Here is a 24,533-nt window from a genome sequence, read left to right as displayed (position 1 = left end):
GGGTGTTCATATAGTCTTCTGACCAGCAAGCAAAACATTCACAGAGTGGATGTAGTAGAATATCAGAGTACAGGAGATGCAGGATAGGAGATTTGACTGAATCAAGATCTGCTCCTTTCTTCTTCTGCAGAAGTTCAGACTGGGAAGCTAACTGGCAAATTGCTAGCCAAGTATGTATGAACAGGAAAATGGTAGTTACTTAAATTTATGCAAACCAAATGCCTCAAAAGATTCAATTACTGCAACATGTAAAAGACATGTGTAGTTACAGTGTGTGATTTTGGCAAACAATATTCTTAAACTCATCCAAAATATTATTCAATGCAAAATTTATTTTACTTTCTGCATACAGCAGCAGCAACAACAATGTATTTACTACTTAGAGAAACATGGTGTCATTACTTGACATTGTTCTGTTCAAAACCTTTTCAGTTTGCTTGAGTAGAAATGGAGTGATGTCTGTGTATGATAAAATGTTAAATGTTTACCACCCAAAATCCTCACTACTTTCAAATAGTTCACTTTTTATTTTATTCTAGTTGTTGCAGACTCAATTTAAATTGGATTAACTTATAAAGCATCTTTTTTAAATCCAAAAGTTCCTGCCACTTGTTTAAGATGAGAACAAACAACAAGTTGTTGAGAATTAAATGAAGTTCACTTGAACTCTTTAATTAAGCAGAATGTTTTATTTTATAGTGAGGAAGGCCGGAGTCTAGCTTTAGCAGACGGCTGGAGGCATCTGACCCACTTCAAACTCGGTACCTGTTTGCTCTACGGCAAAAATTTGGTAAGATTAAATTCAGTCGGCTAAAGAAAGTCAGACGGTTCATTACGTGAGAAATCTCTTGAGGTAGTCAAGTTTCTTGTTTGTTCAGATCTTGCTAGTCATTTCCATAGTATGATTAGTAATTAACAGTTGATTCTTTTGTGTCTACATGCAAACTAATCATTCAGTTCACAATTGAAATTTAATCATCAGGATTCTGCAAATTGAATATTTTCATAGTATATTTCAATCGTTCTTTTCGTACCATCTAAGTTCTAAGCTCCCTGAAAAGGATACATTTAATTATGTAAAGCACTTTGAAATGCCTTGCTGCTGAAACGTGCTATACAAATAAAATTTGATTGATTTGATTGATTGATTGATTGATACATTACCTTTCTGCGAACAATAATTTTGATTCCTTTGAGTATCATGATATTTTACTTAATCTGACTGATATGATCTTCTTGAACGCATACTGATGTGTCACATTGATCATTTATAAGCTGATCAATTACAAGAGGTGTACTGTCTGTTGGTGAACATTAGCGAACAGATAGCATCAAAAGCTGTAGGTAATTTTAAAGGTAACAAAACAATTTACCGCGTTGTGACCCAACTCTTGGAGCCTGGTTGTGTAGTGAGTATGTCATTTTATTTTATTTATGTTTTTAGGTAAAGTGTACCAATAGGAAACAGCCAATATTATTATAAGTTGGGCCTGGTGTCAGAAGATGTAAGTAAGTCTCCGTGAGAGGGGCTACTTGAGAAAAAAAGCAAAGATTCACTGAATGAATTGTTGGTCAATAGCCAGCATATATTTGAATTTCTGCAACAAACATTGAATGAAAAAAAAAACTATATAAAACCTGAATGATCATTCAATTTGCTAAATATTTACATAGAGCATCATTCAATAAATCGATAGAAATCCAAGTCCTCACATCAAATCTAAATAAATAATACAAATTGTGATAAATAAATTAATAAAGACTGATGGTTGACATTGATTATTTATAAGTTTTTAGTAATGGAACCTTAACAACTACAGGTGAACTATATTTTGTTAGTGAACACACTTAAGCATGGAGGGAAAGAATCATTAGGGCTAAGAAACATACAGCATATAAGTCAGAGACAAAAGCTGTAGATAATTTTAAAGGTAACAAAACAATTTACCATGTTGGAGCAACTCTTGGACCGTGGCTGTGTACTGTAAAAAACTTTAAACTTTGGGGAAAACTGAAAGATAAATATGAGCAGCAGCCTGACCTGGGCCTGTTTAGTCTCTGTCACATATTCTTAAGAAATACATGTATAAATGAGGAACATTTACTGAAATGTATCACACTAGCGAATGTTATAGAAAAAAAAACTATAAGTTTCAAATGTATTTAAACCAACTGTTATGTTGGAGAAAGAATGAAGCACAGAGAAGATCAGTGTTGATTCAACAACAGGAAAAAAAGACTGAAGCAAAGTTGCATTCACAATGATGAGAGGACAAATTCTGGAAAGGGATCAATGTTAGAGTTTGTCTTTCACTTTAACTGCAGAAAGCTAAAAGTTAAATTTGAGTAGCCTCATGGAGGTCCGTTTACTACCTGTCACATATTCTTAATAAATACATGTATAAATGAGGAACATTTACTGAAATGTATCACACTAGCAAGTGTTCCAGAAAAGTATCTATAAGAGTTTAAAATTGAAGTGACTCTTTTTGGAACGGATGAAGGAAATTACTAACTCATGGTCAGCACTGACTAGTCGTGCTACCATAAATATTGCAGTAAAACGGTTAAACTGTTGTCTTCCTTCAGAGGTTTCTACCCGCTCTTACGCAGGGACACACACACAAATGCTTGGGTGTGCAGGGCAGAGATTTTCATGCACACATGCACCCCCACACGCAGCAAGACTGTGTATCTGCCCTCTTTTGAAGAAAGATACACACACACACACACACACACACACATATGCAGCAGGGGGAAGGTCAAGAGATCACATAGTTCCCATGGGGGGAGGGGTGAAGGTCAGGAGGTCACATAGTTCCCATGGGGGGAGGGGGTTTGATATCAATTAATCCATCAAACTCCGATTAAAATTTGACAGAAGGTGGTATATATAGTCTTCTTGCGTGCGATATTTTATTAGTTTATATGTGCAATCTTAGTCTTTTATGTATGCATGTGAGAAAAAAAATTGTATGCATGTGTGATATTTTAATAGTGTATATGTGCAATTTTAGAATTTTGCGTGTGTGTGAAAGAAAAATTGTATGCGCGTGATATTTTATTAGTGTGCGCTAAATTTTAGCATTTTGTGTGTGAAAGAGAGAAAAATTGTATGTGCATGTGATATTTTGGTATTTTGTGTGCTTGTGTGACATTTTAGTAGTATAAAATGTGCAATTTTAGTATTTTGTGTGTATGAGTTTTTAGTAGTCATGTACCGTANTTGTTCGTTATTCTGCAATAGCCAGCCACGCCCTAACCTCACCACTGACTGACTATTGACCAGTTCTCTGTCTAACAGGTCCGGAAAATCCCTGAAACCTGGGTCTTACCCTATCACAGGTTTACTAGAGAATTTCTGTTTAAACTGGCGGCGGAGAAAACTCGTCTAGCTCTAACTACCTTCAGATCCAGAAGTTACGGCCCTCTTCAGTTGAGAAACAGTCGGCAGAGTAGCCCTCACTGCCGCATAGCTTCAACAACCACTCCTGTTAACGGTAGCTTTTCTCCTGAAAATAACGTGCACTTGTTATCGGCTAGATTGGATTTAGTGACTAGATTTAAGTCCCAGGGCCATTATTTTAACACTCACCAAAGGAAAGTACGAAGCCACCACATCTCTGGAATCATGTATGTTAATTTTACTTATTATCAAGAGAACCCTTAATGATCAAACCGACTCAATTAATCTCAATGTCCACAAGTTCTATTAATTTTTGACAGGTAATTTATTATGCAAGCTTTAGCAGGGGTAAATAACAAGCAGAGTTTCTTTCAGAGATTACAATTCGTGACAATATAAAATCAAATTAAAATCGATCATAACCTACTCTCTTTCCTAACCCTAACTTGTGTCACTAGTTCCACCAAGCGAGGCTTTTGGGGGCAGTTCAACTCACACCCGGTGGCAAATTGATCTTGGCAACTGAGGTCCTCAGATGTCCTTGGTTAGAGTCTCTGTCCTGACGGAGCAAAGTTCTCTTTTCAGAAAAGAAGCAAAGTCGATCAGTCCGTCTTCCATTAAACGAACAGGATCTTCATCACTCAGTGACCTTTGTCTTTTCTCCAAGTCCGCCACAGTAGAATACGGATCATTGGGTGGAGGCAGAGGGGTCAGCCGAATCAGGAACCAAGGCTGGGGGCTGATGGATCTTGTCCCTTCTTTGCGGCGCGAAGTTTCAACTCTCCCTTGGTCCCAGGGTGTGGTCCTCTGCTGATCTTCAGTCTGCGCCCTTTCGTTGTCTCCTCCTCAGCGCCGCGGACAAAGAGCAGTTTCCTCCCCAGCTTGCTGGCTTTTAAACCCTCTTGGTTCATAGTTGTGTGTGGGAGAGGTCTCATGACTCATCCTTCCCGATTATTTCATCGGAAAGTACCCATCTTCCCCAAACTCCGCTCCACCCTGAATTTGGAAATACCCAAATTTTTCTTGTCTGACTGCTGCAACTCTTGTCCAATACTTATCTTTTCTCCTGTTGGCTATTTGGCAGTTATTGCCTTTTTTGGAGTTGTTCTGGGACCTCCGCCCAGCCCAGTGGACTGCCTGTGACACAGTTCATTCCTTTTCCTCCTGTACTCAAATCTACAGTCTTCTATAATATCATGAAACCCAATCAACTCAAAACATAATCATTTTGTCCCATCTACTTATAATCCTCAGTATACTTCTCCATCCTTTATCTATTATGTGACTTGCGTGTCAATATACAACAATTAAGCTGTTACCGTTACTACAGATCATGAATACAGAATATATATATTCCAACTATACGTTACAGACATTGTGATTACAATAACACCAATCATTTCAACTATTACACACATATGTAATTTATATTTAATTTCTTTAATCATCATTAAATCATCATACAAAGTCACTGTTATATCTCAGGCCTGTACCCCGTTTTCTGCGTGTACCTAGAGAGATCTCACACTCCCAGGCCAGTTTTCTCGACAAAATGAAGGGGCTACGTTTTGAGCTGGAATACTGTCACCTGTTGCTTTAGATCCAGGATTACACTGAAGATGCAGTACCTTCCTTTGCCAGTGAAAATGAAGGTTTCACGCACTTACCTGTGTCTCTCTGTTGCAGTCTCCTGCAGTGAAAGAGGACATCTTCCTTCAGAAGATAGCTCATGTTGATATGATGTCACATTTTCACGCAGTGAAACTTCTAATTTTCCTACTAAACTTAAAGTGTTACCAACCGTTTTATACCAGCTGGTATAAAATAACGGAGAAAGGGCCTTGAGCAGGAGTCAGCTTACACTTTTATAGGGAGGGTTTCATTCCATCTGATAATCTACTTGGTTACAGAACAGATAGCAAACGCATGTATCTTCTTTCACTTGGGCAGTCAAGCACGTCACGAGAGATAAAGAAACAATTAAGTGACTTTGTTGTAACGCCAAGGCCAGAGAAACTGCTTCTGACGCCTTTTTCCCCTGTAGTCATTTGTCTGCTATTCAAGGCATTTGCAATGCCTTGTGAATCCACACCATTCCCTGATTTTAATAATGCTTTGCTCTATTTACTTTCTCTGTCGTTTTTTTGGTTAACCCTTTCATCTGCTTTGGTTTTTCTTTTGAGGTGTGGGCGGGAACCTGGTGTCTGTACAAGCCAGTCGGATTTCAACTCATCTGCATTTGAATTATTCTCCTGGAGAGCTTCCTGTGGGCTCCAGAAGCTGTTTCAACCCCTTTCAAACCTTCTTTGGCTCAGGTTTTCCCATTTTAATATTTCCGTATATAAAATGTTCCTTAACACCTGTCTGCCATATCCTGAACATCTAACCAGTGTTTTTCTCCTTGTAGTTTGTCTTATAGGAAATTATATTTGAAAGTCAATTTGTTGAAATTAAATTTACCATTACACATGTTTAAATGTTTACCTTTGCCTGTTTCAGGTGCACACCACCGATCTGCTCAGGTTCTTCTCCTTTTGGTTCTTCCTGGTCAGCTGATTTTTGTACACATTATTCATGTGATAAAAGGAGGCCTTACGATGCCCAGTCTTCTCTTCACTGTATTATTCCTGTCTGCTTCTTTGACACAAGTGAGTAAGCCGTGGCGTGGCATTCCCCAACGGGTGGTTTTATTAATGCTTTGATCTCTGTGTCCTGCCTCTTTTTCTCAGGTCTTCTTGCTGCTTATTGTTGCTGACTGCCTGGTCCACTGTCTGTGGAGGAGGGGCAAAGACCCAGACAGTTACTCCATACCCTACCTCACAGCCCTGGGAGATCTTCTGGGAACTGCTCTCCTCTCTCTTGCTTTTCTCTTGCCGTGGTGCATTGGAGACTCATGAAGTGTATGGAATATAGATAATAACCAAACAATGACAAGCACAGGCAGAGACATAGAACAGCAAAATCATNGGGCTATTATTTTTATTGGGATTCTGTGTAAAAATGGCGACATAAATTGAGAAAAACGAGAAGTTTAGGCTGAGTGTCTCACAGAATCACTAAGATTTCTCTCTGAAACACACACACAGCACAGTGGAGGTCTGACTCCAAAACTCCAAAGAGTTTTGGAGTCAGACCTCCAAAACTCCAAAGAGTTTTGGAGTTTTGGACACTCACAGGACACTGTGAGTGTCACTCACAGACCTTTGTGCCTGTGAGTGTCCCCTCACAGGCACAAATATCGGCCTATTGATCTCAAAGTTGGTCATGACATAGATACACATGCCTGCTCCCGTAAAATGTTTTCAAAATTTTCCTAGGGCTTATGGTTTTTTGTCAGGGCTCTGAGACCGACGCTATGTGTCTCACAAGTATAGAAACCAGCATCCTACCTGACAGAGAGAGCCAGCCCAGGTGCAGATAATTACCATAGCAACGGGTCCTAGACAGAGGCAGTGAGTAGTCTCACAGCGCTGAATCAGATCTCACAATGCATTGTGGGAAGAATACATATTTCCTGTGACTATTCATGTTTTGCTTACATAAAATTATTACTTCTCTGAATTTTTGAGTGTAAATTAAAATCCTTAGTATGAAAATTGAATTTTTTTTTAGAAATAAAGAATTACCAACTTTCTTCATGTTTTTTTATTTTGAACCATGAGTGAGAGAGAACAAAATGTGCGAAGCTTATAGTCGTCGGTCTCGGACTCAATTTCATTGACCTGGGATTTAGCCATTGCATTTCAATGGTGACTCATATCATCATAATATACCTGACAATATTTAAAGTTACTGTGTGCTAGTGGTGGTTTAAGTATGTCAGACCTGCATATATCTCTTTTTCAGGGCAAATTTGAAGTGCTGGGTTAAAAGTGATGGGCACACTTGGCAGGCCCCTTAAAATTTCTGTAGGAATTTTCTAGTATTATGACTTAATGTTGATTGAAAAACATGTAATCTTTGTTTTTAAATGAAAAATGAATTTATTATGTTTTAAAGATGAGTAAAATACATATAATCATTTATTTAACTACTGTATGAGGTTGAAGAGTAAAGAGTAAAAAGTGTCTGATACTGTGTCACAAATATAGACTGCAGGGGTGAAAGAATTTTAAGCACANGTCGTGAAAACTGGCATAAGGTGGTGAGATCTTTCCAGGTACATGCAGAAAACGGAGCAAAGGCCTGAGAAATAACAGTAATCTTGCATATTGATTTAATGATGATTAAAGAAGAGAAATAGAAAATACATACATATGTAATGGTTGGAATGTCTGTAATGTATAATTGAAATATATGTTCTTTATTCTTGATTTGTAGTAACAGTAACAACTTGATTGTCGTATGTTGATTATTGATGATTAGAAATGGTAACAGCTTGAGTTACAGACTAGACAAGTGATGGAGAATCATACTGAGAGTTATAAGTTGATAAAATGACAAATTGATTATGTTTTGTAATAAATTACAGAAATGAAGCAGACTGTGTTGCAATTAGTACACTGGCGGGGGTGCTGGGAAAACTCAAAAAGGGAAGTAAGTTACAAGAAATGGCCTCAATGACCAGATGGCCAGTAGAAAAAGGGAAGTACCGAAGAGAGTTGCTGCAATGAGTCATGAAGGAGATGGTGGTAGGGAAAGGCTGGGGCTTTCCACACATTCATGGGGATGAGTCAGAAGTCACATAGACCTCTCCCATACTGAGAGGGTTTAAAAACCAGCAGACAAGGGAGGAGACTGTTCTTTGTCCGCGGCGCTGAAGAAGAGTCAACAAGAGGACGCAGACTGAAGACCAGCAGAGGACCGCACCCTGGGACCAAGGGGAAGTTGAGACTTCACACCGCTAAGAAGGGACAAGATCCATCTGCTCCCAGCCCTGGTTCCTGATTCGACCCACCCCTCTCCCTCAACCCAACGATCCATATATATAAATGATAAAAAACAAGAAATTTGATTTTTATCTTATAGTCTAGGGAAATAATTGTCAGTTTCCAGACATTTTTGCCTTCTTCCATTATTTGAAATGTAATGATCTGAATCTTGCAAACTATTTTTAAGTTTCTTTAAATTTAAAACTTATGTCTTTTATCATACATACCTTTGGCTTATATAACAGTTGCTAATATTTGGCAAACACATTTGGAACATTATTTAACCCTGTTAAGCATATAGTCGATGCTTAAACATAAGCGTTGACTGTAAGCTTAGCAACCTTCATCTCCCAAAATAAATAAAGGGCTGGCGCCTTGGGTTTCCATTAGGGGGATGCAACATAGGGGGGTTGCATGGCTTGTAACATATGATCATGTTTTGGCATTAAATGCCTGTTTTATACTTAACCATATCTCATTATTTCTCAAGGTGATAACATTGAGGGGATCTGGTCGGGTCCCAAAAACTGTTAAACAGACCTGGGTGGTGCACAGAGATAAAAATGATTGAACAACAGCTGTCTGATGATTCTTTGTAAATCCGAGAGATGCTGTCTTGGAAAAAAAAAAAGAAAAAAAAAAAAGAAAGAAAAGTATTTATTAAAACCATGCCTGGTGAGAAGAAAAACAGTGATAGATTTGTGTTAAGTCTGCTCTAGCAAGCAGTTTATTCTGTGTTTTATAGGATCTGGTCAATTGATCATGTGACTTCAGGTTGCCAATGCTCTTTGGTGTTTTCCAACAAAAGGAAGAAAGGTTTTGATTGAAATGTGTGAAATTATTTATTGTTATACACCAGGGGTTTTTGAAAAGCTCAGCACAAATGGTCTTGGTATTTGCATTGTGTTAAGACAACGGGGGGTAGTCTGATGTTAAAGAGGGCGACTTTGATTATAAATATTAGTTCCAAGAATCAAGGATCCATGTTCTGCTGTGTGGGGATCGGGAGGCGTCCCAGGGCATTTTATCACATCTAAAGTTAGAATTCTCGAGTTCTGGCTACAAATGGAGCGNACTGTTCTTTGTCCGCGGCGCTGAAGAAGAGCCAACAAGAGGACGCAGATTGAAGACCAGCAGAGGACCGCACCTTGGGACCAAGGGGAAGTTGAAACTTCACGCCACTTAGAAGGGACAAGATCCATCTGCCCCCAGCCCTGGTTCCTAATTCGACCAACCCCTCTGCCTCAACCCAACGATCTCTACCCTACTGCAGCAGACTTGGAGAAAAGACAAAGGTCACTGATTGACGAAGATTCTGTGCGTTTGAGAGACAACGGACAATTCTGCTTTGCTTCTATTCTGAAAGGGGACTTTGCCACGTCAGGACAGAGACTCTGACCAAGGATATCTGAAGATTTCCGCTGCCGGGATCAATTGCCGTCTGGTGTGAGTTGAACTGCCCCCCAAGAGCCTCGCTTAGTTAAACTAGTGACACAGGATAGGGATTGAAATGAAAATAGGTTATAATTGATTTAAGTTGAATTTGTTATTTTATTCCAAATTTGTAATCTCTTAAAGTAAATCTGCTTGTCATTTATCCTTGCTAAAGCTTGCTTAATAAATTACATACTGAAAATTCTAATGGAACTTGTGGACATTGAGATTAATTGAGTCATTTGATCATTATAGTCTCCCCTGATTACAGTAAAATTAACGTACATGATTCTAGAGATGTGATGGCTTCGTACCTTCCTTTGGTGAGTGTGAAAATAATGACCCTGGGACTTAAGTCTAAGTCACTAAATCTAATCTAGCCATAAACAAGTGCCGTTATTTTAGGAAAAGAGCTACCGTTAACAGGAGTGGTTGTTGAAGCTACGCAGTGAGGGCTACTCTGCTGACTGTTTCTCAACTGAAAAGGGTCGTAACTTCTGGATTGTAGGTAGTTAGAGCTGGACGAGTCTTTTCCGTCACCAGTTTGAATAGAATATCTCCTATAAACCGATTCTGGGGTAAGACCTGGGTTTTAGGGATTTTCCGGACCTGTTAGACAGAGAACTGGTCAGTAGTCAGTCGAATGAGTGGTGAGATAAGGGCGGGGCTGGCTATTGCGTAATAACAAACATGATCTTTGAGTTTTAAAGAAAAAGGAAGGCTAACAGTTGAGTGGAAGAAAGGTTGAGGCTAACTGAAGGCACTTGACGTCAAGGAAAGTACGCACCGGACATGCAGAATATGCGGTATAAAAGTATATGCAAACGCAGAATCGGGGTTCTTTATTCCGCGGCGTTCGAGTCGAGCACACGGAGATGCAGAATCAACGGAGGGCTGCGTGATGATACCCCGGGACGACTGCTCGCTGCACAAGGAAGGAACAAGATCCGTTTACCCACAACCCGGGATTCTGATTCGACCGCGGCCCCAAACTCAACCCAAAGGATTACAACGATGCTGCAGTGGACATGGGGAATAGACAAAGATCTTTTGTGGATAAAGAACTGAGTTCGTTGAGGATTCTCACCAGTTCACCTTTGGTTCTATTCGGAAAGGATTCTGCCAAGACAAAGACAGGACTCCATCCATGGATGTTAAAGTTTTCTGCTGCCAAGGAACGTCTCTGCATCTGGGTTCGAGTAAAATTGCCTCCCCCAAAGCCTCTGTTTAGAGTAAGACACAGTGTAGGGTTTAGAATTAGGTGAAATGTCTAAATTTTCTTAAATCTATTGATTACTTAATCCTTTGTTAATTGCTGTATGTCTTTTCTCCCCTGCTATAGCTTGCTAATAAAAATACTAAAGTCTAATTGACGTTGTGGACAGTTAAATTAATTGAGTCAACTAGATTTAATTCTTCTGATTAATGTGAAATCAATGTTAATGGTCCTAGTAAATTGGGTGGCTTCNGCAAAAAGTCAAAATTCTTCTGAAAACTATTCTTGGTAGTTCAAAGAAGGAGGTGGGGCTAATTTCACTCGACCACGACCACGCCCCTCAAACTGTTTGACGTGACCAACTACCCTGCGGAGGATTCTCGCAGTTTCCTGGCTGAGAGGAAGTTATTGGTCGTTACTGCCGCAGCTGGAGAACACGCGGAACCAGAAATGCGCAGCTCTGCAACATGGATGGCAAATAGAGGGAATGATTTCGGCTCATGACTCTGAAACAACAACTGCAGAGAGCTCATGGGAAGAGAAAGCGGACAGGGGAGATTGGCTAACAGCAAACACTCCGGATGGTTGCAAACGCCGCCTTTGGAGCGGAACCTCACCGTGAAACAGTAAGTGGTGTTGTTATCGATGCCGTTTAGCAGCTCTGGTTTGGTTAAACGACCGCTAGCATTTAGTCGTCTAACTGTAACGCTACTCGGATAAGGGGGGACTGGGGATTTCCAAGTTTTTTTCCCCCCACCCTATAAACTTTTGCGCTGCAACAAGCCAAAAGAATGAGGTAGCAGGTACACCCAAAAATTGGTCTCAAATAAAAATGAGGTCTTGTCGACAAAATGTCTTTTGGAGAACTCGAAACGTAATACTGGATATACTCAGCGCAACATGTTTTAGGCATTCTTGAATGTGTGCTAAATGCTTTTGGCGAGACTCCTCGGAAAAAGGAGGAGTCCTTAGTCCAACTTTGGACATTGTCCAGTTTATATCTGTTTATTATTAGAAAGTGCGTTACTAGGGTGGAAACGGGAGAAAGCACTCCATCTGCTCAATGTCTTTGCAGAGCGGGAGAAGAGGAGGCAGCAGCACCGCTGTCTCCTGACTGTTAATGAGAAATAAAAACACGCAGCATTCAAGCGACGCGGCATCATTTTCTCAGTCACTTTAAAACCTCCAGCTCATATTATTTGTGCCTTTCTGAGTTACTGACCCACACTTGCAGGAACACAGAATATTGCCAGAGCAGTGTGAGAAGCAGCCGTGCATATAAACAATTCCCATGAATATGCTTTCCTGGTTGCATTTGTAGTGTCTGCAGTTCATGCAAATTATTATTATTTTTTTTTTATTTATTTGTTCATCGCGAATTCAACTGACAATAGACAGGGAATGAAAACCGGAGGTCAGGGCGCTCAATACTTAATCTCATTTTGACATGAGAGCCAACCAAATTTGTGAAATTTAAAAGTACTCTGGGAGCTGCACAAAATTGTTTTGTTTTTTCTTTTTCTTTTATTAACATTGCAAAAACTACCTGTTTTGTTTTTACATTTGTAGCTGATCAGCAATAAACTAAACAGAATGTTTTAATGAAACAAGAAAAGTTGTTTTTCTGTTGAAAATATCCTTATTTCACTGTAGATCTGAACCATAGACATGGTCTTGCAGGTTTGCCTAGTAAATGAAAAAAAAAAAAAGCCCTGACAACATCAAAATCTTGCAGCGCAGCGATTTCTTTTAGGGACCATGTACAATCGTGTATTTTAGATGAACTAATGTAATTTGAACTCTACATTAGGGTTTGAAATAAATAATTAGTTTTTACAAATATCATTTTTAAGGGCAGATTCTCAGTATGTGTGTTTACACTTTTTTGTCTTGTAATTATTGACAATGCATCTCAGCCAGACACTTGGAAAATCTTTCTAGCTTTTGTCAAGCTGCACATATACATATTCTTGTTTCCTACACACATGTGCCATCATTTCCTTTAGTTTGTCTTGTGTGCTGACACAAGTTTATGCAAAAAAGGCCCCCTTTTTATTTAAAGTGTTATTAAAGGTACAAACTTCCTATAAAAAGTGCACACATTCTTCTGTTTTCCTACTACTCATCACTTAAGCATCAGTTTCTTGGCATGCAAAGAAGCAAGTTGTTTTGGGTCATGCAAAGGTGTGATCTCAAATGTGTCACCTATTGAACTCTACGTTCTCAAGTAGAGGCTCTCCTATGTCTGTTCCTATTTAATAAAAATAAAATCTGTGCTCCCAAGACTAATCTTCAGGACAGTCAGGCATCTAGTGACACAACGTAAAACAGAGGTGCCTACTTGCAATATTGTATATCTACTATCCTGCAACATTTAGATTCATCCCTTCTCCAACACCACGAAAGAAATTCATTAGCAGGCCTCTGGATGACATGCTAATTGGAGAATCCAGACATGTGTTAGAACAAGGATGCATTCAAATGTTGCAGTTGTTGAGGAGGATGGGGGTTGGAGCTTAGTTTTTGGCCTGAAGCTTCCCAACTCCCATCCTCCCAAAGCAATGTCATTTCCCCTACAGGAACCAGAACTGTTTTAATGGGCCATTAATCTCGCCTCCATCCCGTGCATTCACCTCCGTAAAACCAGACTACCAGTCTTAGTCTAGTAACTGAAATGTAATTAAGGTAATACACTTTAATTGCACATCATATGTTCTAAGGCACAGTGTAGTGTATTGTTGACAGTCTTGGAAGAAATTAGGTGTTGCGAGCGCTGAATGTGCTTATGCTCATTTAGGATGGAGGTGTTTCTTGCAAGCTTGGGTTGACTTGGAAAGGACTTTCCAAGGACTTGGAAAGGACTTTCCAAGTCAATTTCAAAATTGAAGCTTTTCTGCTCATTGGTTAAATCAATCCTGGATTGCGTAGACATGGTGACAATAATAAATCAGTGTCATTGCTGGAAATCACCACTTTCAAACAGGCAAGGTAAACAACTCTAACACGAAGGCTAAGTGAGACTATAATATATACTCTGACCTTGTGATGTTTTAAAAAAAATCCTAATCAATCCAGTCCAGTTCCGTAAATCCTCCAAACGACATAACAGTAGTCGCTTTCCGAAGGTTCCCAGAATGGCGTAGATAGCACATCTGCAGGGTATTTTAACAAGCCTATATGACTTTACACCTTGTTGAACAGCTTTTGGACAAAATCATCACCTTTTTCTTCTGCTCTTTCATGCCAAAAACGAATTATTGTTCTACGCTGCCTGCTAGACTAAGATAGAAAAAAGATGTCACAGCCTCTAGGCTCATCCAGGTTTGCATCTGTTTTGCTAATCCTACCTAAGCAGGAAGCTTGCATGTTAACTCCAGAAATTATTTCAATCATGTCTCTTCACATTTGTCCCTGACCTCAAGGTAGAAATTTAGACAAGCCTTAGTTATTGATGTATTTATGTGTTTTTATCCGAGTATTCACCATTATTGTAATATCGCCAACAGCTAATCAAGTCCTTTAAAGTAATGCTGCTAGGTTTTCCTTAACTGATGATCTGTTTTTTATTTTTTTATTTTATCTCTCTAACAATCCCGTTTATTTTCTAAGAACTATTGTATTGTAGAAAAACGCTTTTTTTCTCTCTGTCATGAAACCTGGCTGGAACTAGTTGAGATCTTTCCAGAACACACAGAAAACGGGTCACAAAAGCCTGGAGCTACTAGTAATCTTGTATTATGACTTAATGTTGATTGAAAAACATGTAATCTTTGTTTTTAAATGCAAAATGAGTTTATTATGTTTTAAAGATGAGTAAAATACATATAATCATTTCTTTAACTACTGTATGAGGTTGAAGAGTAAAGAGTAAAAAGTGTCTGATACTGTGTCACAAATATAGACTGCAGGGGTGAAAGAACTTTAGGCACGGAGGAAAGAGGAAGTTAGATTTTGAGACTATGTCTGCACCAGGTGTTTTGAGTTGTTGATCTTTGAGTTTTAAAGAAAAAGGAAGGTTAAAAGTTGAGTGGAAGAAAGGTTGAGGCTAACTGAAGTTAGCGCCGCTGGAGTTTGGGAGGAGTTAAGGGCGTGGCTGAGTACTGTGGATTAACATCTCTCATTTCAGAAAATGAAACTAGTCTTCCATAGTTTCGTTATGCGCTGAGTTAAATATTTCAAGCCTTGAATTCTTGTAATTTTGATGAACATGGCTAAATATGGATTGCTAAAATTCAGTTTCTCAGCATCCTAAAATATTTTTTTGAAAAACCTAAATATTGAAAATTCATGGTGTCACAACTTAAATCAACTAGAACACCTTCAAAGGTTTATCCAGAAGACATTGATGGTAAACCACAAAAGCTCATTGCTATAGAAGCTGATTGTTGAGAATGCTGAATCCAAGCATATTTATAGAAAACTGAATGGAAGGAAAAAGTGTGGTAGGAAAAGGATAGCAACAGGGATAACTACAATCTTGAGAGGTTTACGAATCAAATTTAATGCAATTTGTTTGATACCCAGATATTCCTGGGTACCCCTACAGCATGAACACCAAATCGGGGGGGGAAAAAAAAAAAAAAAAAAAAAAATATATATATATATATAAGTACAAGATGAGAATGGGCACAAAAAGGTATCTAAGGCACTGATCATTTCCTGAAGTTCAACTATAGACGACATACATGGAAGGAATTTGGTGCATGTATAAATCTGGTTGGATTAGGCTGCCCTCTCAAACTGAAAGACAAGAAAGAGAATAGAGTCTTTTTTTTATTTTGTCAAAAAAATGACAATTTTTTGATTTGTAAAGCAATAAAAGTATAAAGCATCCAAGTGGATGAATATCTTTTTTGATTTACGTTAGTCTTGTCCCAAAAAAATTGGATTAAAAAACAAGCAAACAAAAAACAAAATATAATTATGTATGAATCCCATATTAAACAGTTTGTATCAACACATCCGCACTTTAAATATTTCTCCCAAAAGTCCACAAATTATTTTTAAATATATTTTTAAATATATCTGGATGTTTATTGCTGCTTTCAATGAACTACCAGTAGGAAAGTGTGGCAGTCTCAACAGTACTTTAGTTTAGAGATCTGCAAACATGTAAAAAAAATTTTATCTCAATAAATTCAGATTTCTGACACTGGAATAGTATTAATGGCACACAGTCTGCTGCTTCTGATACTGCTAGGCTTCATTAGCAGACATTGAAGAATTTTTACAGCAGCTGCCTATTATCATGCAGTATGGCAGATATGCAGTTTATTGTGATCCAAAAGCTGCTTCAGGTCTCAGGTATGGGGGAAGAGTGGAGGGAAAAAAAGAAAAAAAAAACAATCATAGGATGCGCAGGGTTTGGCTACTTATGTTTAGGAAGATGAAGACCCAAAATAATAGTTTTAAATGTTTTATTAGAACATTTTAAGTGTTTATGTCTTGTTTCCTTTACTCAGTTTATACATGCAGGCAAGCGTTTAGCATAATGTGCAACTTATTCGAGCAAGTGTTTCGCAAGATTATAACTTTATATGCTATGCTGTTTTCCTGTTACTGAAGGGGGCTGAGTTTTTATTTTGTTCTTATATCTTATATGTGTGTGAGCAGGTTAAAGGTGAAATGTGCAACTTGCATCTGGGCTCCGCTTCTCTGACTAGTTTGGTGACAGTTGTCGTATGCTTTTTATCTTCAAATAAAGCATCTAAAGACAAAAGTCGACCTTTCTCCACTTTGAGTGGTTCCTCTATCCTTTGTTATGGAATTTCCTCCACAGTCTTCAATATGCTCAATTAACTGAAAATGTATTCTAAGCACTGTAGAAAATATAGAAGAGAGAAAAATATTTTGTGGGTTGTATAGGAGTTTTTGTTTTTTTGGTTGCTTTTCCAACAGAAAATGAAATGATTGCAGTAATTGTTCAACCTTCCTCTGATGGACTGAAAATTGCCTTACATTTTTGATGTATTTTAAAGAATTTATTAATATATTTTTTTTACATTTTCAATATCGGTCTTCTGATCACTAATCGACAGATTCAAATATCTACAAGAATTTTTTTTCTGTGTATTTAACAAGTCTATTTTGTCTCATTTCAGGAACGTCTTCTTGCCTACCTCCCGGAAAAGTTTAAGAAAATAGCAACATGCATCCCTTCGCGCTGGTGAATGTGCCGACTCTTCAGATTGGACAGTCACCTCAAACCTCACAAGCTGCTACCCAACAATACATAGGCACATTGGGAGTTTGGTCTGCAAACGCCACACAGCAGTACGTGACGGGGAACGGAGGAGTGCAACAGTCTCACGGCACTGGTTTTGCCTCGCAGAATGGAGCAAATCCTAGCAGACAAATGTCAAATTGGCAGACCTCTGATGCTGCTTATCTGGAGGCGCAGTCGAAAAATGCTTCACATTTCCAGGATCATGCCCTTTTCCAAATAATTCTTAGCCAACAGCAGCAACTGCAGCAGGAGCAGCAACTGCAGCAAGAGCAACAGGAGCAGCAACTGCAGCAGGAGCAGCAACTGCAGCAGGAGCAGCAACTGCAACAGGAGCAGCAACGGCGGCAGCAGCAACTGCAGCAGGAGCAGCAACGGCGGCAGCAGCAGCAACTGCAGCAGGAGCAGCAGCAACGGCGGCAGCAGCAGCAACTGCAGCAGGAGCAGCAGCAACGGCGGCAGCAGCAGCAACAGCAGCAATTGCAGCAGCAGCAACATAGATTAAGCAAATTACAAAATGAGAATCTTCCTGTGACAAACACTGGCATATCTCAGCAAGATCCAATGCAAAACTCTCATCAAAATGGAGTGGACCACAGTCAGCGTAGTACGACGGTCACAAACGCCACCTATACCCAACAAAGCATGTTGGTGCTCTGCAAACAGACAGTTCCCTATAATGGGGCTCAGATGAATAGGACCATGAATGCCTCACATCTTCTACACAGCTGGAGCAAGCAGGCTTTTCATCCAGCTGCAAATGGAGGAATGACCAGACCCGTTTCATCGTACCCTGCTGCTCCCTCACTTCCGTATCACCAGACGGTCAATGCCAACACAGCACTAGCTGCAGCTGTTCATAATGGTCAAGATCACGTGTCTTCTAATCAAATGCACAGACCAAATTTCTCTCAGGGTGGACACTCTCAAAACTATACATCAAAATGTGGAACTGCAACCTCTCAGACATTTAAGAACAACAATGTTGCTACTTGGTGTACATCCTCAAATTCTCAGACTACACATGCTTCGCTTGTACATCAAGCAAATCAGCAAACTTCAACTCAGTGCAATCCTTCATATAACAACTACAGAAGCTTCAGGAATGTAAATTTATTGAATGAAAGAAATGTTCTTACAAAAAGAAATGATCCCCCTCCTCCTTACAAGACCTCCCATCATTCCATTACGTCCAGAATGTCTAATCAAAATAACCAAACTGCGACCGTAGCTCATTCCGAAAATCCCAGCTTGAAGGCTAGCCAATCTTTATCGCTCCACTCTGAACGGATTTGGCCTCAAAGTGTTAAGTCAAGAGCACAGCAAATTTTAAATGCATCATTTCAGCAAAACTCATTAGCAAATGTTGTCCACCCCCGTTCCTCACAAGGGAACGGGGGTGGAAGTGGCCAGGTAGTTGACGTCAATGAAACTGTAGCTAAAAGATTTCCTGTCGTTTCTCAGAGTAACTCATCACAAGGATATGAGAGGGTGTTATTGCAGAGAGGCAAGCCTCAAGCCGTTGCGGTAAGCCATTCAAATAAGGATGTTGGAATGTCTTCACCATTCAAACAAAATGAAAGCTGTTCCTCCTCCATGTCTGGTCAGACCGGCATAAGAGCTGTTGCAGTCGTTCCTCCCTTGTCGCAGGAGGAGCCTAATTCTCCTGCTTCTGCCGAACCTTGCAAATCTGTGGATGATGCAGAAAAAATTAGCATTTCACCCAATGTAACTACAATTTGTGAGGCTACACCTGGAAGCCAGGAATCTAATCAGAACCAAGTGATCACCAACAAAGCGGCATCGGAGCCAGAAAGTTTGACTCAAACACCAGAGCGTGATAATGATGAATCTGTTGTTGAAATGGTTTCACAAGAGTCAGAAAGTCAAACTGGTTCTGGAGAACAAACTGAAGTGGCTTCACCTCAATCACCACCTGTTTATGAACTTTCTCTGCTCCCAACAAAATCTTGGACTCCTGAGGATCTGACCAAATTGATAATGGCGATGGAATCCGAACCCAAGCAAACGGGCACTTCCAAGGTGTCGAATCTTGTCAATATAGTTGTGACAATGTGGGATAAAAATGTTCGAGCAATGCTTCTTGGCTACAAAAAAGACTCTGAAATTGGTTTTATTTCTGATATAGAAAAATTCTGTAATGCATACATCAAGCGGGACACTTCTATACTCACAGAAGTAAGCCCTGACTTTAAGGACCAACTTAAACGGTACAAAATCCTCAAGGAAGGTGAGGTCTACTCAGAAACTCCTTACAGATCTTTGTGGTTAAATGTCAATGATCAGCTTGACGACATAGATAAGGAGTTTGGCTTCCCGTGGGCTTTGAAGCGACATCTTTATGTGGACGAAACCACAACCGACGACTTTGAGACTTTCGAAAACGTTCCTGAACAAGCTGCCAGTGAGTCGGTAAACAAAGTTTTGCCTCTAACAGAGTGTGAAGCAGTTGACATGACAGAAGAAAGTGAAACCCCCCAGGACCTTACGGCTTCCCCACAGGAGTCGTGGAAAGATTCCTGTGACATGAGCTACTTGTTTAAAATAGAGGTTTTGCCTCCAGAGGAAGCAAAAGTCATCTTTGAGCAAGGGCAGAAACACAAGAATCAAAGCTCTAACTGTGGAAAAGAAAATGATGCAAGTGGCTCTGAGCAGAGAGGGGGATCTGAAGATATGAATTTCACAAAAAATGATCCCAAACCAAAGAAATCTTCAGACAATCAGCTAAAAGAGATTTGCTGCCTTGCAAGATTTATAGAAATGAACTCAGGATTAGGCAACCTCTCCTCCAAATGCCAATGCAGAGACACACAAAATGCTAGTGAAGGCACCACTGTCCTTGAACCTGATTCTGATTGCTTACTAATCGGCCAGAAGGTTGCTAATCGTCAAACTGCTACTCAGAATGGCCCTCATCTGTCCATTAATCTTAGTCAGATAATTGATTTGACTGACGATACTGATGACCAACTTTTTTCTTTTCATGATAAAGAATCGGAGTCCATTTTTCAGACCTGCAGCCAGTCAAATGCTGTTAGTGTAAGCAGCCAGGAGGCTGGGGAACTTTCTGCTGATTTTTCCTCTCCAAAAGAGATGCAGGAGTTTGTCTTCGAGGAGAGAGAATCCGAGTTGGAGCATGTCCAAGAAAAGCTGCCATCAACAGGAGCTGTGCAGTCGAGTGATCCAATGTGTGGTACCCAGCTAACCAAATGTGATCCTTCCAATTTTATTGAAACAAATGAGCTAACTCAGACGTTTAACCAGACGGAAAACTGTGAGCAAGCTCCTTTAACATCTGACGACCAGGCTTTATCACCTTCGGAAAACAAAACTCAAGTTAGTGACGCCACCAGCCAGACATCCTTGAACTTTGTCGTTAATAGGATAAAAACAGAGAAGAGACAAAGGAGTCTTGACCAATATTTTCCAACTCTAAGCAAACCTAAAAAATGTAGACTGCCCGTTGCCTCAGATACACATCACAACTCTGAAGCTCAAGAGTCAGCCTCTGAAGGAAAAACTGTAGAATTGATGTTGTTCGGAGCTGGGCAACCAGAGACAAGTTCTCCATCCAGAAAACATGATGTCCTGGCTTCTTCTCAAGTAAGAATGTCTTATGAAAAACACAAACCTCCCGAAGTTCTGTCTGTGAAATTAGACTCTTTGGGAACGGACTCCACTCCAGCTGATCCCACAAGGGACTACTCGATCAAACAGCTTATTTATGAAAAATGGAGGAACAGTATTCCAACTATGAGTGGATCGGGTTTTTTTCGGCACAAAAACAAACTGAAAAGGCAAACCAGCTTACCTGCTGTAATTTCTAGCGAAAGCACAAAAGAGCAGGCACAGACAATTCCCTCTAAGCTGAGATTCTATGATCAAACTAAAAAGTACATTCAGAGTTTAAAGAAGATGAAGAAGAAGAAGAATAAAAGGAGGGCCCTCGCTGATCGCCTTACACGTGAAGACACAAAGAGGAGGTGCTACAGTGTCACCCTCGAGGGACCTGAACATCAGCAGGGAGGTGAAACCAGTGACAAGATGCCGGTCCATGACAATATTGTCTTGAAGTTCAATGTCCTGCCAAACACCTTTAATTTGGCAGATGGGTCTGCTGAGACTGAGGAGGCAGCTGAACCCGTTTCAGGTAAATACAACTTATTTTAAAGTTGTATATATATATATATATATATATATATATATATATATATAATGTGTGTGCGCGCCATACTGGATTCTTTTAACTCATGTCAGTATTGGTATAGTTTTTAAAAAATACATCTGGGACATTAATTTTGAAGCACAAGTGGATAATCTTGACATTTTGTTCAGAGGAAACCCATGGGCTGGGTTTGCTTGGTTTATATTCATACATTCATCAGAGTTATATAACTTTTACTTTGTAAATCAGCCAAGACCCTTCAAAGCAAGCAGATAGTTTCTGTTTTGCTGTTCTGTAAACTGTTACATTTGTGTTTACTGCCTGAAAGTCTGAGAAATAACTGGGTCAGTGCGACTTTCTGTTGAAGAAACTTGGCACAGCATGTGTCTCAACAATCTGATAAATGTTCTGTTCACATGAATACCAGCAACTAGCTGGCTTTTGCAGGAAAAGCCTCCCCCCTGAGGTGCACTATAACAAAGATTAAAATGGGATACCTATTTCTGAGTTTTACATTGCTGTTAGATTCTGTAAACCAAGGATTTCCAAAGCATGGTCTGGGAGCCATATGTGATCTTTGGAATGATTTTGTTTGGCCCCAGATGGCAATTTAGTAATCCTGCAACTCTGGCTGCATCAGCATAGCTTTTTGATTTTTTTTTTTTTATTTAAAAAATTTGTAAAGCAAGATATTCATTGACAAAATTTTAATCTTCACTTTAGATCAAATTTGTGACCAGGGCATACTTTTAACTTTATAGCTTTGTCCCACGTCGATTGGAAAAATTTAAACCCCTCAACATAGACTCTGCTTAATTTCTCTCTCTGTGTAACTCAAATAAGATTTGTATGCTCTTTTTTTATTTCCAGATAAATTTAAACCAATAGAAGAAAAAGATACATTTCATAAGAAAGTTGCAGCAAAACCAAAAGGTAAAATATTACTCCTTTTTTTTTTTTCAATATAAATTACATTTGACATCAAAAGTACTGAGACTAATCATTGTGTATCAAATTCCTAGCAGGAACCTGGTATCCAAGTGAAGCAAAGCAATACAAGCCACTCCGTGTCTCCAAGAATGTCAGCCTCTTCCATGAGTATCAGAAGAAATACAAGGAGAAGACGTGCACATCGACAGATGATTGACTGATGCATAAATGTTACTAAACTTTGTTACCGACAGTGTTGATATTCTATACTCAGGGAGTAGATTAACACTATGTTGTAGGTTTAACCTCTGTAAGAGACCTCAGTTCTGCTTCCTCGTCTTTACATTAAAAAGCCTACACATTGAATCTGATTACTTTATATTCTGTGTATGAGTGCATTAGCCAAATGTTTGGCAAGATTTGCTTGTTTTTTTTGTTGTTGTTTTTTTACTGTTTTTTGTACCAAGAAGTGTTCTATTTTTTTTACAGTGCTTTTTGTCTTTGTCTAAGAAACCTATTGGGTTGTTTGAAAAGACCAACTTGTCTTGTTTTTTTGTTGTGTAAATTGTTTTTTTGCTAACCAACTCTTGTCTGTTCACATGTGATGAAAAGATTTATATGGAATACTTTTGAAATAGAAACCACACACACACACGCGGGAGACCAACTTAATGTTTGCAATGTACAAAGCGTCTTATAAAAAGTGATGCTTAACATTCAATTAAACCTATTCAATTTTCTAACAACTTGTCAAAGCTTGATGGATCATATACAGAAAATTATTTGTTTTTCTAAACAGACAGGAAGTGAATCTTTTGCAAGCTGTTTTATTTCACTAAAAAGTTCTTGGGTTCAAATTCCATCTTTCTGAATACAGTTTGTGCATCATGCTCATGCATGCTATATTTACATTAAAACATGTAATTCCAATTTTCTTTTACAGATGCATGCCTGTATTAAATGAAAATATAAATGGTTATAATTAAAGTAATTGGTTTCTTAGTTAAATCAGAGAAGCCAATGATTGCATGTTAAATGATGTGATTTTGACAATGACCTCGGAAGACAATGAAATGTGTGAATGTCTTATTACCAATGTAACGCATTCACACAAGTGTTGAATGTTTCAACACTTGAGACATAAAGTGTTGAAACAGGCACTCTATAAAAATAGTCTTGAGAAAAGGTAGCTATAGTGAGGAAGCTTGCAGGAAAACAGGAAAAGGTGAGCAGATGGTCACTGGCAAAGCAGAGCAAGGGTGAAGCAACAGCTGTACTGACTGCATGGAGAAACTAAGATCATGTTTCTCCAGGCAGCAAAGAGGAGTTTTCACAAACCAGAGCTTAATTCAAGAACTGACAAATCAATCATCTGTAGGACAAGAAATGATAAATGAAGTGGAAAGGAAGGAAGTACAGTTGTTTCCTTGAAGCAGACAAAATCAGAGACAAAGATGGAGAAAGAAATCTGGGACAACAGGTAGGCTGCAGGCTGCCTTCCAAAGGGAGTCGACCTGTAGGCCTTCAGATTGGGTGTCTCTCATCAATCATAATTATGGTGAGTTACCATCCATCCACTCAGGAGGGAGATCGTGGAATGCAATTTGTGTCTCGACCTGATTGGGTGAAAGCCGTTTCAGATACAAATTATCAGAGCAGTTTGTCTAAATACTGACTCATATTTCAGACCCATTCCCAACCCCTGCCACTCTCTCTCTCTCTCTCTCTCTCTCTCTCTCTCTCTCTCACAAATACCTTTCGTGTACTCCCCTCAACAGCTGCGCTTTCTCAGAAGAAGAGTGCATATGGGATTTCTTGCATACAAAGATGCAGCAGAGTGTACTTATAAACATAAGGATCCTACAGACCAATCCTTTTGGATAAAGCTCAATCAGAGGATTGACTGAGCTTCCTCTGTCAATCAATGTGGGTGTGATCTCAGCTTCATTGAACTATTCAGATTAAATATATTTGCCTGCAACATTGTGCTAAAAGGGAAGACTTTTTCAAAGATGGTAAGAGTACATGCATAAAATGGAGTGAAAGAAGCATTTTTGTGTCTTGATCCTGCAAACTCCCTGCTTCACCAGCTGCAGTCTGGTTTTAATTTTTGTTGTTATTTGACCTCCCCCCCACCCTCCTTTATTGGGGCCTGCCCATAGCAATGCATAGGGAGAGCAGGTCAGTCACTGCCTCCATGCATTGCATGGCAGGCACCTATTGTTAATGCGGCTCGTACCGCTGCGTGTACCCCCACAAAAGTGGTA

The 24,533-nt window shown here is 39.3% G+C and overlaps 2 protein-coding genes and 1 long non-coding RNA gene across 4 annotated transcripts in view; 2 read left to right on the top strand and 1 right to left on the bottom strand.

The window, feature by feature from the left end:
• slc41a2a (solute carrier family 41 member 2a) overlaps nucleotides 1-6,330 on the top strand; it is a 24,554-nt gene extending 18,224 nt beyond the window's left edge. For both annotated transcript variants that reach the window (XM_016676076.1, XM_007561369.2), the window contains 3 exons: nucleotides 5,590-5,721; nucleotides 5,906-6,054; nucleotides 6,136-6,330. In XM_016676076.1, coding sequence (XP_016531562.1) covers nucleotides 5,590-5,721; nucleotides 5,906-6,054; nucleotides 6,136-6,303 — 449 coding nt within the window. In that variant the 3' untranslated portion in view covers nucleotides 6,304-6,330. The remainder of the gene's footprint in view (nucleotides 1-5,589; nucleotides 5,722-5,905; nucleotides 6,055-6,135) is intronic.
• A 3,193-nt stretch (nucleotides 6,331-9,523) lies between these two features.
• The window catches only part of LOC107837250 (uncharacterized), a 20,355-nt gene continuing 5,345 nt past the window's right edge, over nucleotides 9,524-24,533 (bottom strand). The window contains exon 3 of the long non-coding RNA XR_001663260.1: nucleotides 9,524-9,536. This is a non-coding gene — a long non-coding RNA (uncharacterized LOC107837250). The remainder of the gene's footprint in view (nucleotides 9,537-24,533) is intronic.
• Nucleotides 11,268-23,009, top strand: amn1 (antagonist of mitotic exit network 1 homolog (S. cerevisiae)). Its single transcript, XM_007561367.2, has 5 exons — nucleotides 11,268-11,553; nucleotides 17,029-17,383; nucleotides 17,570-21,321; nucleotides 22,207-22,269; nucleotides 22,359-23,009. Exons 2-5 carry the CDS (start codon nucleotides 17,076-17,078, stop codon nucleotides 22,481-22,483), a joined length of 4,248 nt encoding a protein of 1,415 aa, XP_007561429.2. The 5' UTR covers nucleotides 11,268-11,553; nucleotides 17,029-17,075; the 3' UTR covers nucleotides 22,484-23,009.

This window comes from Poecilia formosa, unplaced genomic scaffold, assembly GCF_000485575.1.
Source record: "Poecilia formosa unplaced genomic scaffold, Poecilia_formosa-5.1.2 Scaffold126, whole genome shotgun sequence".
In the NCBI taxonomy this organism is placed as follows: Eukaryota; Metazoa; Chordata; class Actinopteri; order Cyprinodontiformes; family Poeciliidae; genus Poecilia; species Poecilia formosa.
The sequence above is the reverse complement of the archived record's forward strand: the minus strand, read 5'-3'. Positions and strand labels throughout refer to the sequence as shown.